Source organism: Cervus elaphus, chromosome 23 (assembly GCF_910594005.1).
Source record: "Cervus elaphus chromosome 23, mCerEla1.1, whole genome shotgun sequence".
In the NCBI taxonomy this organism is placed as follows: domain Eukaryota; kingdom Metazoa; phylum Chordata; class Mammalia; order Artiodactyla; family Cervidae; genus Cervus; species Cervus elaphus.
Window position 1 is genome coordinate 56,355,738 of NC_057837.1, and position 20,617 is coordinate 56,376,354.

At 33.9% G+C, this 20,617-nt stretch overlaps 1 protein-coding gene across 1 annotated transcript in view; it reads left to right on the forward strand.

The window, feature by feature from the left end:
* SYCP2 (synaptonemal complex protein 2) overlaps positions 1–20,617 on the forward strand; it is a 68,755-nt gene that overhangs the window by 15,920 nt on the left and 32,218 nt on the right. The window contains exons 8-20 of the mRNA XM_043882813.1: positions 365–450; positions 721–755; positions 1,573–1,715; positions 1,797–1,849; positions 3,038–3,083; positions 3,661–3,756; positions 7,502–7,562; positions 13,204–13,352; positions 14,439–14,513; positions 14,972–15,118; positions 17,585–17,684; positions 18,344–18,501; positions 20,226–20,295. Coding sequence (XP_043738748.1) covers positions 365–450; positions 721–755; positions 1,573–1,715; positions 1,797–1,849; positions 3,038–3,083; positions 3,661–3,756; positions 7,502–7,562; positions 13,204–13,352; positions 14,439–14,513; positions 14,972–15,118; positions 17,585–17,684; positions 18,344–18,501; positions 20,226–20,295 — 1,219 coding nt within the window. The remainder of the gene's footprint in view (positions 1–364; positions 451–720; positions 756–1,572; positions 1,716–1,796; positions 1,850–3,037; positions 3,084–3,660; positions 3,757–7,501; positions 7,563–13,203; positions 13,353–14,438; positions 14,514–14,971; positions 15,119–17,584; positions 17,685–18,343; positions 18,502–20,225; positions 20,296–20,617) is intronic.

A 20,617-nucleotide genomic window follows, 5' to 3' on the forward strand; every position in this document is an offset into this window, starting at 1 on the left:
ATTAGTATATACTGATAATGCATGTGTACATGTGTATAGTCATAAGAATAAATATTAATAAGGTGTTTTTTGCTTCCTTAGTTCTTATGATAGAGTAATAATGAACATGTCATACTGCAGAGTATGAGTGCTTTAAGCATAGGAATCGTGGTATTGTCTATTTTTTATATCCTTTGTTTTATGTTTTCTTATGTTTCTTATTCACTATTTTATGCTTTATAGTCTTTCCTCCACCCTTCATTCCTTGCATAAAATGCTGTGATTAAGAAAAATAGACTTCTAAGTTTATGTCCCTATCTCTGAAAAAATATTAATATTTCACTGAATATATAAAGTTAATGAATTCTCTTTTTTTCTTTTCTAGACTCTAAAAAAAATGAATGTGATGCTTGACAGAATGCCTCAAGATGCCAGGAAAATACTCTGTAACCAACAAATGTTAATTCTCATGTAATAATCTGTACTATATTGCTTTAATTAGTGGTTCAAGTCAAGAATTTAAAGGATGTTTTATAAGGCAAATAAGGCAACCATAAGCTGCATTAGTAATTAAAATTGGTCAGCTGTTATAGGTTTCTAATATAGTTTATGGGTATGTTTTCTGCCACAGTCTAATACTAACCAATTATAAGTTTTAGTGAAGTTTTTTTACCCTAAACATATGAACTTTCTATTTAATTGATACTTGTCCAGTATATAACCTGCTGTTTTGATTCACAGGAGTAGTATGGGAGAAAGGATTTTAGATGCTGGAGGTGAGTATATTTTTTCAAAATGTTCATATTTGAAGTTATTCCAAATTTATTAATAGAATATAATATTTCAATCAAAATAATATGTGAAATTATATGAAAAAATTATAAACTGCATAATCAAGCAATTTTTAGTTACCTTAATAAATAAAGGATAAATATCTGTGGAACTAATAAAAGAAGTATGATAGCAGGAGTCATCAAATATAATTTGTGCCTAATAGTAGGTTTATGAACAATAACTTAATTTTCCAGTAGATTTTAATTCCTTTTGCTAAGAAATTTCTCAAATATATTTTATGAAATTAGGTTTAATATTCTTGGGATTGATTTGTTTGTAAATGATGTCTTTATTAAAAGAACTGAAATTTTCTTTCCTAAGTTTATATGAGAAAATTTTGATGTAGTGATTTACATATAGAACAAACCAGTGGCTTCAAGTACTTTAAAATAACTGTAAACATCGTGATATACAAAAGGAAAACAAAGATTACCTATGATTTATAAACTTGTCAGTTATTTTGCAATTCACAGCTCTAATAATAATGGAATGATAGTATCTTTGCATATTTAGGAGTTTCTTTTAAATGTCTGTAAAATTTTTTGTTTTATTCCTTTTTTCTGTTAACAAACTTGTTATTTGGACTGTGTTCATGCCATGTAATGGTGGGATATTTCTAATCTATATGAAGAAAATGGCAAAAGATGAGTAAATTGCACTATATTCTTTATTTCTCTTGCTTGTTCTAACATCTTATGAAATATAGAGTTTCATAAACTTTAATTTTCATAATTTCAAATAATTAACTTTTTTTTTAAGATTATGACTTGCAAGTGGGTATCGTCGAAGCTTTATGTAGAATGACCACGGAAAAACAAAGACAAGAACTGGCTTGTCAGTGGTTCTCAATGGATTTTATTGCTAATGCATTTAAAGGAATTAAAGACTCTGAATTTGAAACAGTAAGTAGTATAAAATAACAAATTAACAAGTTTTTTTAAATAACTGTGTTTTTTAAAAACTCTCTCTTTTTTAAAAATTAGGATTGCAGGATATTTCTCAACCTTGTAAATGGCATGCTTGGAGACAAGAGAAGGTAAATTTAATGCAAAATACAACCATTTAATTGTAAAAAATAGAGCTTAAGGGGGGAGCACACAATTTTAGTCTGAAATAATCCTCCACTGGTCTTATTTTACTTTGTACTTTTTGGAGGAAAAATACATTTTCAATGAACGTGAATTAATTTTTTCTAAGATTTGTTTACAGTATTTCAGAATTGCATATGCATTTTAAATTTGGTGTTTAAGGAATAATAAAAGTCTAAATATAAATATTACTTGAGCTACCTCTATCCATATACTGGAATAAAAATGTATAGCAAATATAAATCATTTTCTTTTGTAATTAACATTGTAAGGATGTTCTTTCTGAGGTTATTAAATCTCAAGAATGGTCTAGATAATACAAATTTTTATCACTTTTGACAATGACTTAGGAAGTAATTTTGTTGTGCAGTGCCTGGCACCTTATAAATGCTCAGCACACATTGGATGAATCAATTCACATTGAGTTTACCAAATATGGAGAAAAGATAGGGTAAAGGTTAAGTGCAAGGAGTCATACTATTTGAATTTGAATAGTAGGTTCCCCTCTTTCTGTTCTAATGTTGGAAAAGTTGTTTAACCTCACTTGCCTCAGTTTCCATAGCTATAAAATAAGAATACTAATAATATTTTCCCAACCCAGGGATAAAACCCACGTCTCCTCATTGCAGGCAGATTCTTTACCATCTGAACCATCAGAGAAGCCCACAATAATATCTACCCCATGTTTGTTGTGAAGATTAAATGAGATAGCTATGTAAGTCCTTACAATAGTAATTGACCAAGAAAGTATTCAGTGAATTCTGCCATTTTTATTAGCAGTATTATTCACTTCTACTCTTCCTATCTAATCCTGTAGGAAAACTTCCATTATATTACTATAAGCTATATTGGAAATCTCTGCTCATAGTCAATAACATAAAGAGTAGTTTGGTGCAGTTAACTTTAGTCAAAATGGTAGGTTGAGTAGTAGCCTCAAAATAATATGCTTTCTTTCAGAAACAGATTTCCACTAAATTCTCACTTTAAAAAGTAATAAAGAAGGAAACAACGATTTTATTTAAATCGTCACTACCGCCTGATTTCCTTTTGATCCTAGGTGTGATTTGTATGGCAAGTCAAAATTATGCTGTGGAGGCTTATTAATTTTTTTTAACTCAAACTTCTTTTTCTTTCAGGGTCTTTACATTTCCTTGTTTGTCAGCATTTCTTGATAAATATGAGGTAAATTTTAAAATTTAATACATATTGTTTTAGTTATTAGGTGATTTTTGATGTAGAGGTCAACTGAATTATAGGCTACAAATTGACAGGAAGATTAATATTAGTCATAATTAGATCACAAATAACAGCTGGTCTGATATTCTGGATCTAAGTGACATTTTATGAAATGACATATTTGTAGCCAAGGATAAGTAAAATATAAAGCTGTACTTCAAATTATCTTGTTTCCTTAATCAAGCCCATTATTGTTTATTATTCATGAATATATTCAAATGTGAAATTATCTTCAACCTTTATTTGTACTTAAGTATTTGTGATTTTTTGGAGCTGGCTAATTTATGTGTAAAATAGTAAGCAGCTTTTTTTTATTGTTTCTAAATTGATATAAATGCTATACTTGCCTTCTCTTTATCTTCTTACACCTTCCAGCTGTACTTTTTTCTTTTTTTCAAAAAACTCAACCATGAATATATCATAATTTTATATTTATATATAGCATAATTATAATATGTCATAATTTTCTGTTGTCACTTTTAAAAGCATAGTATGTTCTAGTTTTATATGTTTATTTTATTAGCTGCAAATACCATCAGATGAAAAACTTGAGGAGTTTTGGATAGATTTTAATCTTGGGAGCCAGACTCTCTCATTCTACATTGCTGGAGACAATGATGTAAGTGTTATTCCCTCTATCATTTTGAGTTGTGTGTGTATGTATGTATATAATATCATAATTCACTTTAAGAATATGGATTTCTTTGTATGTTTATTTTCTCTCTTTGAATAGATTTCAGTGTTAGCTCTAATAATTTTGATAAGCATGGTAGCCTGTCAAGCTAATTAGAAATGAAAATTATTTCTGATGTTTTATAGCAACAGAACAAAGCTAAAATTTAATACTAGTTTTTAAATACAAGCTTTTCAGAAATTACACACTAATGATAAAATTTAACATAAAGTGAGTTGAATCTAGAAAAGACAACAGTTACTCAAGTACAGAAACAGTTAAAAATAGCATTACCAAACAATGACAAATGGTCTTATTTTATTCTTTCATAGCATCTTCTATTTGAAAATATTGAGGAATTGATTTTTATGGTCTTCTTTAAAAGACTTTAAAATTCTATAAGTGAATTTTAGTTCTTTTCTGTGCTAAATAGTAGCTATGCCTAAACTTTCCAACCAGGTGGTGTGTTTTCTACTGACCCCTTTTGAACCTGAGGAAAATTCTTGAGCCATTGTTTCCAAATAGCCAAACTGTAGAGCAGAAATCTGAGTAAGAGTTGGTCTGCAGTTTACTGATCTGATTGTGATTGCTGATAATAATAATAATGCTTTTTGTCCAGGTAACCTTTTTATAGACAAACATTAACCAGATGCCTCTTAGGAATTCCACACATCTTTATTTCTTTTTAGAGTACCTTCTTAGAATGCTTAATAATGAGTTCCAAAACCTAGCACTACTTCTCAGAGGCACTGACAGTTTTCATTAGTGTATTTATTCTTGCAGGCTTTATAGGAGTATTTTTAACTGGGTTTTGTTTAGGAAGTAGACTTTCATTTTCGGAGAAGAGGCTAGAATAGGACTGGAGTGGTTCCTGACTTTACTTGCTTGGTCTAATGGATGATTCAGGGAAGAAAATAAGTAATTTTAGTATTATACATGATAGGGATAGTATAAAATGCATTTATAAGTATTAAATGCCTCATGTGTTCCAGACACTGATCTAGAGAGCCTGGGAGAAAGTTCTTCCCACAGATACATTTAGACTCTCCTTTCCTCTCTGGATTTCTGTGGCAGTAGTGCATTCTCCCTGTGTTCTCTCTCACTGTCCTCAAAGCCTCTCCCCTATTGTGGCTGCTTAAAACCCTCCCTGTGTCTATTTAACATGGTATTCGAGGGCCTTTTTGACCTGGGCCCTCACTGTTTCTCTGATAATCTCAGACCCTTCTCCATGCTTACCATGTTCAACCCCCATTCATTTTTTTCTTTTCCTCTAAATACCTCTTCAGGTCTTTATCCTTGCTGCCTAGGAACCTCAGGATCTTTGCATCCCATTTAGATAGTCTGAAGTAGCTATCCAGCCATATTATATCACATTGTCCTCTTTTTTCTTTTGTAGTAGTTATTGCTACTTAAAATCCTTTTATCTGTTGTTCTTTTTTTTTTGTCTATCACCCACCCCCGCCATAGAATGTAAGCTTTATTAAATCAGGGACCCGTCTTCTCTCATTTATAGCTGTTCAAGGGCTCATATTTAAGAATGAATAAATACAACACTCAACTGAAAAATGCTCTGTGTTAGTGATAGAATTCAAAGGAGATTGGAAAGAAGGCAGGCAGTGTAGAGCTAAAGAAAGATTATAAGTAGGAGACAACATCAGTTCAATAAACATTTAATAAGAACTTACTGTGTGCCAGATATATATTAGGTGTTGAGCATCTCATTCATGTAAAAGATTCTCCTGGTTGGGGGGAAGAGATTAAAAAGGGACAAGACCAGAAGCAGTTAGACTTATGCAGTAATCCAGGTGAGAGGAATTATGGTGGCACAGTTTTGGAAAGTGATGGTGGGGATGGATGGAAATGGATGGGTTTCAGAAAAACTTGAGGTAGAATTGAGCAGATTTGGTAATTTGTAGTAAAAAGAGGAAGGATTAATAAAACTTTGGTAACTGAATGGATGGGGATGCTGTTTTAGGAGGATCAATTTTGTACGGGAAAGATGATGATTGAGCTTTGAATGTTTTGATTGGAGGTGCTTGTGGGGCGTTCAGCTGAAGACAACTTATAGGCAGTTGAATATATTGGTCTGAAGTTCAGATGGGAGAACTGAGCTGTAAGTGGAAATTCAGAAGCTCTCTGTATACAGAAGATAAATAAAACCATGGGATTCTCTGAGTGTCTAGATGACAAAATCATAAGAAATGTATACATGGATAGGCAGATGTATACATAGATATACAAATGTACACAGAATAGGCAGAAGAGACTAGCCTGAAGGATGCTTGACAAATCTGCCAAAAATGATCAAATTAAAAGGGTGTCATGTTACAGAAGGGAAAGGAAGGGTGTTTTATGAGAGGAAATGATCAACTCTGTCAAAACACAGTTAAATAAAAACCAGTCATCCAAGAAAGAGCAATTTTGTTTAAGCCATAGGATTTAGGCATTCCTGGAAAGTTGAAATATTTGTGGAGGAAGTAAAGACAAGGAGAAGAGAACACAGTAGAAGCTAAAGTGAGATGTAGATTCAAGGGAGGGGTTTTTGTTAGGTACTTTATTTTAAGGATGAGTGTTTTAAAACTGATGGCTAGAGTAACAATGAATAAAAAAGTTGAGATCAAGAAGAAGAGAACATAATGAAGGGAAAGTAGGGGGTGAAGATGAAATTGGTGGGCACAATATACTGGTAAACTGTTGAACCTGGGTAAGGGCATATTTTGGACTCATAATGATTTCTATTTTTTAAAATCTTTTTGAAAATTTATATAATGTAGACTTTTTTTTCCCCCAAAAGGAAAGCTTTGAACCAAGTACCTATCTATATGAGAAAGAGTCTCTTTAAAGTTAGCAGATGATGATGAGTAGGTCTTATACACAGAGAAATAAGAAGATGCTTAAAGGAGAAAGGAGGATACCAACCTTTTCCTCCTGACCCTGAGGTTTTGAGGTCTGGGAGAATTAGCACCTTGACTGGAGAAGGCTGTAGTTAAATGGTACTGGTTCTCTCAGAATATACACGGGTTTCAATTAAGGCAACTAAGTGGAGGGAGTTAGTGAAGAGACTGAGGATTTAGCAAAATTTTAATAGTCCTTAAATAGCAAATGAACTGGATCTATTTTCATCATAAGATTACTGGAAGGTTTTAGGATATCATATTTTTGGAAAGGTTTTAATTTTTACTGTAACTTTTTTGTGTGAATTCACATTATTTATTCATTTATACAAATTTTCAGTGAAAATACTTGGAAGGGGAAAACATTTTAGGTTATTATTCACATGCATTCAGTGTTTGAATCTAAGGATAATCAATTAATGAGTGGGGGTTGGGGGATGAATATGATTTCACAAAGCATTTCAGAGGAAGAGATGACAGGATTTGGTAATATTTATTAAAAAAGGTTATAGCCTAATATGAATGGATAGTCATTCTTTTTTTGATTAAGAATAGAAAACCATTAAAGTAATCAATACTATCACTTTTAAGAATGAATAAATAGATTAAATGTGACAAGTATAATATATTATGTAGTCAATTGACGGAACAAGAAATGTGATATATCAACCAGTTACTTAGATAGTTTGTTTAAAAAAAATAACCTTTATTGTTTGTATAACTTGAAGATAGTGTTTAAAGGAGCTTTAAAGCAAGATTAAATTATTTATTATCTAAACGTGTTTTTTAAATTTAAGGATCATCAGTGGGAAGCAGTCACTGTGCCTGAAGAAAAAGTGCAGATATACAGCATTGAAGGTATTAAACTTGTTTTCTATCATTTCTGTTGGAGTAGACGTTGCATACTGTATGGAAAAACTCAGTAGACTGATGAAAGCAGATCAACATTTTCATATGTTCACATCCATAAGTGTGATGGTTCACTATCATCAAATTCCCTGACCCTGTGTTACCCCCAACATCTTGTATTTATTTCCTTCCCTATCTAATCTAAAACCTATGATCAGTTACTTTCTTCTCAATATGTACTGGACAGAAATCATTTACCTTGGCAGACTGGCACCACTGCAAATTCAGATATCAAGACATTATTTATTTCAGTAGGCATGTAGTGCTATCTCACGGAGAAGGCAATGGCACCCCACTCCAGTACTCTTGCCTGGAAAATCCCATGGACGGAGGAGCCTGGTAGGCTGCAGTCCATGGGGTCGTGAAGAGTCGGATATGGCTGAGCGACTTCAATTTCACGTTTCACTTTGATGCATTGAAGAAGGAAATGGCAACCCACTCCGGTGGTCTTGCCTGGAGAATCCCAGGGATGGGGTCGCACAGAGTCGGACACGACTGAAGTGACTTAGCAATAGCAGCAGTGCTATCTCTTGATAGTTTTTATTTGTATTTTCCTAAAACCACTTTTAGGAAAGTTGAGCACTTTTTCATGTGCTTAGTGGCCATTCACATGTTTGTTTTTTTTGTGTGTGTGTGAAGTATCTGTTTAAATATTTTGTGCATTTCTTTACTGGACTATCTTTTTATTATTAAGGTTTTGAGTTCTTATGTATCTTGGATAGGAATACTTTGAGAAATATATGTTGTATGAGTATTTTCTCCCTGTCTGTATCTTGCTTATTCATTTTCTCAGTGGTCTCTTTTAATGAGCAGAAGTTGTTAAATTTGAAGTCCACGTGATCAGTATTTTTTGTTACATGGTTATTGCTTTGTGTGACCTAAGAAGTTTTTGCCTACTACCAAGTGGCATAGATATCCTTCTGTTTTTCCATAAGAACTTAATGATTTTAACTTTTGTGTTTAGATTTCTGATCCATCTCATTAATATTTGGTTATGGTTCAATACAGGGATTTAGGTCCATATGGGTATACAGTTATTCCAGGACTAATGGATGAAAAGATTTTTCTTTCCTTACTGGATTTCATTGGTTCCCTTGTTGAACATCAAATGACTGATTTGAGTGTAGGTCTTGCTATGTAGTTCATTCCATTGATCTGTTCCCTATGCCAGTACCACATTGTTTTAGTTACTGTAGATCTATAGTGAGTCTTAAAAGTCAATAGTGTGTAAGTCTTCTAATATTGTGGGGTTTTTTGAGGATAGTTTTGATAATTCTAGACCTTTGAATTTCCATGTAAATTCTAAAATTGGCCTATCAATTGCTACAGAAAACTTGCTAGAATTTTGACTGGGTTTGTAGTTTGATACCAGGAGAAATAACATTGTAACAGTAGTTACACTTTTGTGATGTAGTTATTCTTTTAGATACATTGGAATTGATTTGTCAAATTTAGTTAGAAATTTGGTATTTCATGTCCTAGAAGATCTATGGTTTTAAGTTTTAAAACCAGGACATTGTTGAACTTCATAGGATGAATTTGCAAGCGTAATCTTCAGTTTTCTCTAAGAGTATGTGAAGAATTGGTATTGTTTCTTAAGTACTTGGTAGTATTTACCAATGAAGCAATCTAGACTTGTCCTTTTACTTTTCTTTGGTGAAGGCTCTTAACTACAAATTATTTAATACATAAAAGGTTTTTCAGGTTATCTATTTTTTTTTCCTTGAGTAAACTTTGGTATTTCTGTCTTTCAAATCGTTTTCATCCATGTTGTCAAATTTTTTGGCATAAAGTGGTTTATAATGGTCCCTTTTTATCATTTACTGTCTACAGTTTCTGTGTGATGGTCCCCCATCACTGCTTATACTGATAAGTTGTAGCTTATCTTTTCTCCTAATCGGTCTTATGAGAGGTATATCAGTTTTTTTGATGTTGTCAAATAACTAGCCTTCTCTAAATGTTTGATAGAGTTCGCCTGTGAAGTTGCAGATGGATTCTTTTTTTTTTAAGCAGGTGGATTCTTAACCATTGGACCACCAGGAATGTCCTGAGCAGTATTTTTGATACTTAGACAGAATTCTAGATTGCCTATTGTTTTTGTTTCAGTTTACTTTAAAGATGTTGTTCTCCTGTCTCTTGGCTTGCATTGTTTCTGATGAGAAGTCTGTCATTCTCATGTTTGTTCTTTTTTGTTAAAAGTCTTTTTACCCCTGGCTGCTTTTAATATCTTCTCTTTATTAGTAGTTATAAACATCTGATTATAGTGCTTTAGTGTAATTTTCTTCACATTGTTCATTATTAGAGTTCATTGAGCTTCCTTGCTTTTTTATCCATTGCTCTTCACATAATTTTTTTCTTCTCCTTTTTCTCCTCTCCTTTGAAGGTTCTGACTACACACAGACTAAACTACATGAAGTTCTTCCACAGCTCACTGATTCTTTGGGTTCTCCCTCCAAACCCCAGGCTTTTATTTCCACTCTTTTTTCCATTTAGGTACTTTTATATTGTTGTGTTTTATTGTGCTAATTAATATTTTTCTGCAGTGTCTAACCTTCTAATATTACTCTGTATGATGTTTATATCAAGCATTATAGTTTTCATCTCTGAAAGTTTGATTTAGGTCTTTTTTAAAGATAAATTCTTAGTTTTAGAATAGTTTTAGATTACAAAAAACTTCCCAAACTAGAAAGTTTCCATATACATCCTCAACCAATTTCTCTTTATTTTTTTATTGTGGTAAAAATTACACAACATAAAATTTACCATCTTAAGCATTTTTAAATGTATAGTTCAGTAGTGTTAAGTACATTCACATTATTGTGAAACAAATCTTCAGAACTCTTCTTATCTTGATCAGTTGAAACTCTATAGTCATTAAACAGTTCTCCTTTCCCATTTCCACCCAGTCCCTGTAACCACCATTCTACTTTTTGTTTCTATGAAATTGACTATTTGAAGTGGAATCATACAGTATGTCTTTTTGTGACTGGCTTATTTCACTTAACATAAGGTCTTCTTCTGTAGTTTTAACATCATACTTTTTTAGGGTACGTTTGTCACTGTATCTTAAAAAGTCTACTTGAATCCTGTGTCATCTTCTGTCTCATTACTTTTCCATTCATAGCCAATTTTGAGAAAACAGTTTTTACTAAATCTTTCCTTCTCTTGCTTTTCATTTCTGTTTTTTTCTACATCCTGTTTTACATCCCATTCCACCAAAATTTCCATTGAAATTTCAGATGTCAAGATGACAATTAACTCTTATTATTAATATCATTATATATACTTCCACGGGCTTCCCTGGTAGCTCAGACAGTAAAGAATCTACCTGCAATCCAGGAGACCTGGGTTCAATCCCTGGGTCAGCAAGGTCCCCTGGAGAAGGGAATGGCTACCCACTCCAATATTCTGGCCTAGAGAGTTCCATGGACAGAGGAGACTGGTAAGCTACAGTCCATGGGGTCGCAAAGAGTGGGACACAACTCAGTGACTTAACACTTTTGCTTTTGTCCATGCTTCCTGCTTCCCTGGTGGCTCAGTGAAGAATCCACCTGCCAATGCAGGAGACACGGGTTCAATCCCTGTGTCAGGAAGACCCCCTGGAGAAGGAAATGGCAACTCATGCTAGTCATCTTGCCTAAGAAATCCCATGGACAGAGGAACCTGGCGGGCTACTGTCCATAGGGTTGCAAGAGAGTCGGACATGACTCTTTTGCAACAAAACACCAATATACATGCTTCAGTCCTTAAACTAACCCTTTGTGGCACACACACAAGGGAAGTATGGCTTGTGCTCAGGACTCTTCCAGACCTTGCACTCTCTCTGTTCATCTGACTATTCATTTGTATTTTTTACTATCATTTGTAATAAAGTGGTGATGTTGTCTACCTGTGTGGAATAAGCACGATCTGAGTTTCTACATAACTGGCACAGATGGATTCTGGATATCAAGCAGTCAGTTCAATTCAGTTCAGTTTCTCAGTCACATCTGACTCTTTGCGACCCCATGGACTGCAGCACACCAGGCTTTCCTGTACTTCATCATCTCCCACAGCTTGCTCAAACTCATGTCCACTGAGTCAGTGATGCTATCCACCCATCTCATCTTCTGACACCCCCTTCTCCTCCCTTCAATCTTTCCCAGCATCAGGGTCTTTGCCAATGAGTTAGCTCTTCACATCAGGTGGGCAAGGTATTGGAGCTTCAGCATTGGTCCTTCCAAAGAATATTCAGGGTTGATTTCCTTTAGGATTGACTGGTTGGATCTCCTTGCAGTCCAAGGGACTCTCAAGAGTCTTCTCCAGCATCACAGTTCTAAATTATCAATTCTTAGGTACTCAGCCTTCTTTATGGTCCAACTCTTACATCTTACATGACTACTGGAAAAACCGTGGCTTTGACTATACAAACCTTTGTCGGCAAACTGATGTGTCTGCTTTTTAGTATGCTGTCTAGATTGGTCATAGTTTTTTTCTCCCAAGGAGCAAGCGTCTTTTAGTTTCATGGCTGCAGTCACTGTCAGCAGTGATTTTGGAGCCCAAGAAAATAAAGTCTGTCACTATTTCCATTGTTTCCCCATATGTTTATCATGAAGTGATGGGATTGGATGCCATGATCTTAGTTTTTTTAATGAGTTTTAAGCCAGTTTTTTCACTCTGCTTTCACCTTCATCAAGAGGCTGTTTAGTTCCTCTTCACTTTCTGCCAGAAGGGTGGTGTCATCTGCGTATCTGAGGTTATTGGTATTTCTCCCAACAATCTTGATTCCAGCTTATGCTTCATCCAGCCCAGCATTTCGCATAATGTACTCTGCATGTAAGTTAAATAAGCAGAGTGACAATATACAGCCTTGACATACTCCTTTTCCTATTTGGAACCAGTCAGTTGTTCCATGTCTGGTTCTAACTGTTGCTTCTTGACCAGCATACAGATTTCTCAGGAAGCAGGTAAAGCTGGTCTGGTATTCCCATCTCTTTAAGAATTTCCAACAGTTTGTTGTGATCCATACAGTCAAAGGTTATAGCATAGTCAATGAAGCAGAAGTAAATGTTTTTCTGGAATTCTGTTGCTTTTCCTATGATCCAGAGGATGTTGGCAATTTGATCTCTGGTTCCTCTGCCTTTTCCAAATCCAGGTTGCACATCTGAAAGTTCTCGTTTCATGTACTGTTGAAGCCTAGCTTGCAGGATTTTGAGCATTACCTTGCTAGCTTGTGAAATGAGTGTAATTGTGCGGTCGTTTGAACATTCTTTGGCATTGCCCTTCTTTGGGATTGGAATGAAAGCAATAGTTCTAGTGAAAAAGAATATCTACAGTTGCAGACTAGGGGAATGGTGAAGTAGCAGCTTCACAGGGTGTTGTTAGACCCTTTGTTCAATTTACAGGAATATATAAAAGACTCCATGGATAATTTTTGTTTCCATAAGTAGTTAGTACCAGAATTGACTCAATACTGTTAAATCCTAAAGGTTAATTTTGTTTCAGTTCATTTTAATTGGTATGCTGTATGCTTTTCTTATTTATAATATACCTATAGAGTGATATCATAGAAATGAATATAAACTAATCAGTGTGATTTATTTGTGTACAGTGAGAGAATCAAAGAAGCTACTGACTATAACTCTGAAAAATATAGTAAAAATTAGTAAAAGAGAAGGGAAAGAATTGCTTTTGTATTTTGATGCATCATTAGAAATCACTAATGTGGCACAAAAAATTTTTGGTGGAAATAAATATAGGGTAAGTTAAACTTTTAAATATTTTCATAATTCTGGGAACTTTCAGTTACTTGGGACTGTAAGTTTCAGTGATTTTTTTTTTCTCTGCAATTCTTAAATAACATATAGATTTTTAGTTCTTTAAATTTGTGTTGTGGAATGACCATCATATTATCAGCCGTACCCTTTCAGATATCTATTAGAATGAATCTCATAATGACAAAATTAGCAGCAGCTACTCAAAATATTTAATGATGAATTCCTTCCAGGTGTTTAAAAAATGAAATGAGACAAAGGGTTGTTATTAAAGTACTAAACATTGTGAAAATTACAGAATATGTCTCAGAAGAAGTAAGTGGCATATAGAAAATGATGCATAGAAGTTGAAGAAAGAGAATGCTCATTAAGAGTCAGATCTGAAGGAAAGGCTATGGAGTTGGACCTTGAAATGGCCTTTGAAATGAATGAAATTTAGATTAAGATGTTCTCCAGGATTGTGGAAGACATAATGAATCAGATTTATTTAGGGAGACGTTCAGTTGACAAGTTTGCGTGATGCCTGTCTTAGTTTGTTCAGGCTACTGTAACAAAAATACCATGGTTTGGTGTCTTAAATAAGTCAGATCAAGGTGCTAGCAGATTCAGTGTATGGGGAGGGTCCATTTTCTGGTTTATCAATGGCAGTCTTTTCACTGTGTCCTTACATGGTGAGGGAGTTCTCTGAGGTCTCTTTTATGAGGGCACTAATCCTATTCATAAAGGTTCTGCCCTTATGACCTAAGAATGACCCAAAAGCCTGACCTCCTAATACCGTTCTTGGGGACTAGGTTTCAACATGTGAATTGTGAGGAAACACATTCAGTCTATAACATGGAAAAAATTTATGGTGAAAAATAGCAGATAATATGCTTGTGAGGAACCTTTACCAAAATTGTAGGCTAAGACTGTAGTTAGAGTCACTGAAGTGTCCTGAGAAGAGTATTTATATGTATTTAAAATTGATTTGATAATTTGGTGATTTGGAAAGAAGCAGGTATAGGAAATATTTGCATTAAAAATGGAAAGAACTGGGAGAAAATGACACCCTGTTGAATCAATTTAATTTTAGGAATTTACCAGAAAACAAGGTATATCCGTTGCCAAAACATCTGTGCATATTCTTTTTGATGCAAGTGGATCACAGGTATGTGTCTCACTTACTTGATTTCTATCACTGGGCTAAGTTTAACCCTAAATAATAATAGCACAGTTATAAGTTTGTCTTGGAGAATGAATAAATTCTCTCAGTGCCCCAACAAGGTATATGTGACTTTGTAAACATGTTATTAATAATAATTTATTTCAGTACAGAAGGTAGATGGTTATTCATTAATACCAGTCTTGGTAACTTTAAAAATCAGAAATATATGTTCTGCCACTAATGCCAGAGCCTCTTTTATGTCTGTTAACATTTGAAAAAGTGGATGCTTTTTGTTGGGTCACTTTGTAGGATTGAAAATTGTAATAGTACATAGATATAAGACAAAAAGAACTAACCTTTATGAGTGTGAGATGAATGAGTGCTTTATGAAGACATCCAGTCATTTTTGAGGACTTCCTATGATTTGCACTTTTAAACACTTTTTCCTTATTCTCCAACAGATTCTAGTCCCAGAAAGTCAAATCTCACCAGTTGAAGAAGAACATAATAGTTTGAAAGAAAAAGCTGACCTCCAAGAGGAATTTACTAAACCTTCAAAATATATCAAAAACAGTAATCAAAGGGATAGAAAAAATAGCCAGCCTGAGGTATATATGGTGTCAAAACCATCATTTATAAAGCAGCATAGGCAAATCATTGTTATAGAAAAATGTATCTGGAATTCAAATGTCAGTAACATTTTAGAGTATTTCCCCTGCCTTTTACAAATACAAACAAAAGATAGTGTTTCAGCACACTGTTTATATGCAAGGGTTAGGGATTTAGGACAGAGTATACTATATCCAGGTGACTTCCCTGGTGGCTCAGATGGTAAAGCGTCTGCCTACAATGCAGAAGATCTGGGTTTGATCCCTGGGTCAGGAAGATCCTCTGGAGAAGGAAATGGCAACCCACTCCAGTATTCTTGCCTGGGAAGTCCCATGGATGGAGGAGCCTGGTAGCCTACAGTCCATGGGGTCACAAAGAGTTGGACACAACTGAGTGACTTCACTTCACTTCACTATATTATATCCATGTAAGTTTCAAATTAGAGATTAGGAAAGTACTACTTTTTGCATTTATCCTTTCTGTCCTATCTTTGCACTTGGCTTTAATATAGAATACAAATTTATAATGTAATGTTCAGTTTATTTGCATGAGGAAAAAAGCAAAATATTAGGTTCTTTTTCTTCCTCCTCCTCCATAAAGGATCTCCTCTAGGCCATATTTGATAGAACCATTTCTCAGCCCTTCCCTAAAGTCTAACCTCAAACTCTCATCTTTTGCCTCAAATTTGCATCTGCCTCCATGCTTCAGTAAGATTGCTACTAATTTTTCTGATGATGTCCTTGATTCCAGCTTCCTCTCATCCTATACCTAGAACCAAGGTGCTAGTGATTATTCTTTTATAGTATCTCTCACATGGTTTCCTCATTCTCTTCACTGTTACTCATTTTAGCGTACCTAGTAGTGTCTTTGACATTATTGGTCCATCCTGTGAGCTGCCCTGTGAGGTATACAACTGATTTTTCTCATACCAATATCCTTGTAGCATTCTTCTGCTCAGAAAGCCTTGTGATCTCTGTGTTTATCCCATTATATCTAAATTTTGACTCAGTTTGAAGACCTTCTGTAATTTAATTTTACTCTTTCAAAATACCCTCCACTTTAATATGGTCAGTTGCTTTACTCTGTCTTTTTTGTCACACTCATTCTTGCCTCTGTACCTTCATTCATGCTGTTTTTACCTAAACCTGTAAATCTTTGTTCATTTTTACTTTCTTGATGGAGCTTTTACTGATTAATTGTTTTTACTAATCTCTCATCTTGCCTATAACTCTCATAGGCTCCTCCATACATTATGTTACTACTTATCCCTTTTATCTGTGTCCTTCATTAAATTAAAAATATCATTTTGTCAACTATAGTTCCATCAGGTGATTAGACTATAAAGCCTTTTTTTAGGGTCTTTTATCTGAACCATAACTTGAGTACTTATTAAAAATGCAGATTCTTAGACTCTCCATCTTAAAACCGTTGAATCATAACACAAAGTCTGTAAAAGATCTTAAGCACACTAAAGTTTGAAAAACATTGCACTGTTGTTAAATACCCACTATGTTTTCAATAAGGATTAGCCTTATTGAAATATATAAATATATAAAATTTTATATATAAATATACTTTATATACCTTATATAAATATACTTATTTATATAAATAAGTAACTTTTGGGATCCCATTCATTATATATAACAGTAGGAACTGTATATTAAGACAAATCTGCTGGTTCAGTAGCTTATTTTCTGGTTAATCTTAAAATTCACTTTTCTCCTATCCTTCCTCACCTTTCCTCCATGCCCCATATACATACCTACTCAAAATTCCATCAGTAATTTTTCCTGTGCCTTTTTAAAAATAATTATCTTCTGCCTCTTTACAGTTTGTCATCAGTACTCCTTTGTATGACATCCTCTGGAATGCCAATCCGTTGTAGTCCCACCTCTGCTTATCTACTTCTATTGTTCTTATCAGTCATTCTAGTCTAAAGTTAGAAAATACAAACCTTTTTGGAACACTAGCTTGTGTGCCACTGAATCTCTGAATTCCTGGTTTTTTTTTTTTTTAACTCATGTATTTTTTAGCTGCTTTTTACTCTAAAGGCAGTTTAGTCTACACAGAATTTTGAAGAATGTTTAACATTATGAAGGCTTTCACAAACAAGTTTACATAAGTATGTGTTCCAAACATTGTCCTTATAAAATAGAATAGGAAACTGTGAGCCAGTGGTTAACTAGATAAACAGAGTATCAATAAAATATTTTTAGCAAACATAAAAAGTTACTGTATTTCTAAGTCTGGATATTCTTTAAAACAATATTCTTGTTTTGACTATTAATATTAGGATAAAATCCTTCAAATCAGACTAAAATACAGAAATATTTGAATATCATATTATTTATAAAATATATCTTTTGTATGTAGTCAAGGTAAAATGTTATGAATAAAATTGTAGGATATTTAATTTCAAGAGAGACTGTGTATTTACTGTGTTTTTTTCCTCATGGTTTAAGATAATTACTCCTAGCAAAAGAAAAATGTCTGAAGCATCAATGATTGTTCCTGGTACAGATAGATACACTGTGAGAAGTCCAATACTTTTAGTCAATACATGTAAGTTTTATAATCTTAAAAGATTTCTAACAAGTATTATTTAAAGTAGGCATTTTTAAAATTTAGGAATATTCTGGACCTAATTTACCTAAAGGATAATTTTGAGATAGAAAAACTGATAGAATATGAACCACAGATGTCTTCTGTGAAAAAGTTTAGAACCAGTTTTCTTTCTATGAAATGGGACTAAAGTGTCTAACCTCATCAAATTGTTTAAAGGATTAAATAATTATTTGTTAAACAAGAAGTATTGTGCAACATTTAGACAGTGCCTAGTACATACCAGGAGCTAAATAAAAGTTCAAAAATAATGCTATATACTAGTTGCTGTAAACACAGCATTATTTAATCTTTATGACAATTTAATAGTGATCTTCTGTTCCCAAAATCTGCTTGCCTACTGGGAAATTAATGTTTCACATACTTCTCAGACTTAACAAGTACAAAATAAATTCATCTTTCCACCCTCCCTGCCAGTTTCTCTCCATTTCTTACCTTGGTAAATGGAATCCATATTGAGTTTAATCATCTAAATCAGAAACCTGGGACCCATCCTAGAAGATCCCCCTTTTTAACTTTCTTCAGCAAACAGTATCTCAGTGATAGCAACATACAGTTTTAAAATCCAACAAATATAATTCCTTTGTCCTCCATTTTAGCAACACCACGAAAAAGAAGAATTAAACCACCACTGCAAATGACAAGTTCTACAGAAAAACCTGGTGTTTCTAAAACATTGGAACAAGGAGTGGATTATGCTGTATCACTTAAATCTAGACCACCTGAAGAAGTAAAGAGAGGAGATAATACAGACAAAGTAACTTTACTTTGAAAGCATTTTTAAATATTAAGTTTTTATCACATTATTGTAGACATACTATTGAACTAACTTCTTTTGCAAGCAGGGTCTTACTTTTCTTAAGCAGTGAGTGTCTTACTTTTTTTTAAAATATTGCTTTAAAAATTTTTTTACATATAATTTTTTGTCCTTAAAAGTAAGGTCTTATAACTCACTGTGCTAACAATAAAATTTAGAAATACTCATTCAACTCTTGATTTATATGTTCAGTAAGAGAAATTAATTTGCCATCGTTCTTGTATTCTGTTATATGTGTTCTTGGATATACATACAGGTTGCAGTAAAAGCCTAATAGAGAGGCAGATGGGCTTCCCAGGTGGCATTAATGGTAAAGAATCCGCCTGCAATGCAGGAGACTGGGTTCAATCCCTGGGTTGGGAAGATCCCCTGGAGGAGGGCATGGTAACCCACTCTAGTATCCTTCCCTGGAGAATCTCAAGGACAGAGGAGCCTAGTGGGCTACAGTCTATGGGGTCACAAACAGTTGGACATGACTAAAGTGACTTAGCACAACACAGAGGGCAGACAACTCTCTCTAATCCCAGAGCTAGAGAGGAGGATAAAGATCAGGAGATGCTCTTTTAGGAGATGGAGAGTGAGTTGATTTTTGGAGTCAGTAAAGGTTATTAGTCAGATGGATATCGAGGAACACATTCTTTCCAGGTAGTTGAAGAAGTGGGACAGAACAGGGAATGGATAAGAGAAAGTTGTATCTTGGAGAAATAGGTAATCAAGAGATACAGATAAGTTTACAGATGAACACCTCAAAGTTTTTGTTTTCTTTAAAGTGTGAGGATGTTGAGCTTCTCTTGAGGCAGAGGACTCAGGGACACATGAAGATTTGGAATAAGCACTGAGGGATAGTGGAGAGGACTAAGAATAAGTACAAGTGTTAGGCAGTGTTGAGGGCCCAGTTCAGATTAAAGACTATAAATCTGACCATGGCATTAGTTCAGTAATAAGTATAATTTCCTCAAGTAAAGCTTAGCAGTCTTGGTGTTACAGTCGAAATTTAAAAAAAACGATGGTGGATATAAAAAAAATGTAATGGTTATGTGGCGGAAAGATAAGGGTGGAACACACCTGTACACTTGTACACTTTCATACTGCTCTCCCAGTGTGGAGAACCACTGGCTAGATTAGAGAAGATAGCCAGGATGAGGCAGAATATCTTAGCTAGAGGGTATATTTTTCTGATAGTGATGGCATATTTTTATTTTGTCTGAACAAATATGTGACTGGAAAGAAAGAAGCTTGCTGTCATCAAGAAGTTACCTGTGCAGTGGCCAAAGCTTTGCAAGATCATTTGACACTTCAGTTCATATGTATATTGAGAAAAGACAGAATAGATGCAGGCTATGAGATCAAGAGCAGTAGATGACATGGCATGGAGATTCCAGAAATTCTCAGAGAGAAAAATTACATTATTTTCCTAGCTATAGCTGAGATCAGAAAATTTGTAGGCTGTAATGCCTCCTTATCTGTAATAAAAGTTACTTTCTTGTGTTTTAGGATAAAGGAGTATTCTAGAATGGGCATAATTTTATGAAAGAAATAGAACTACTATCCAACTTTTAATCATAAGGCAAAATTTGAAAGTTTTAAACTTTAATACTCTTTTAAAAGTCATTTTCATATAATGCCTTAATTCAAATTTATATTAAAATTTCTCCTGTTTATAGCCTATCAAAACTGCTAAAGTTGTAGAAAAGACAGAAAATAAGGACACTGAATTCCCAAACCAAAATTTTAGTAAGTACTTTTTGGTTCAATTTTCACCATTCTTTCTTGTAATATACACACACATACACACACATATACACATATAGACACATACATATTTCTATACATTAACTTCACTGAGTTTCATTTATTTGAAAAAGATTTATAATGCATACATTCAGCTCTATGCAGAGAACTTAGAAATTATGAGTAAGTATAATACAGCCTTTGTTTCCAAGAAGTTTGGGTCTGGGAGTGGGAAGATGAGATCAATCAATCTCTCCATCCCAATATATGAACTTTGATCAAATTCTACACTAGCTTTCATTTAACCCTACCAACTGTATGAAGA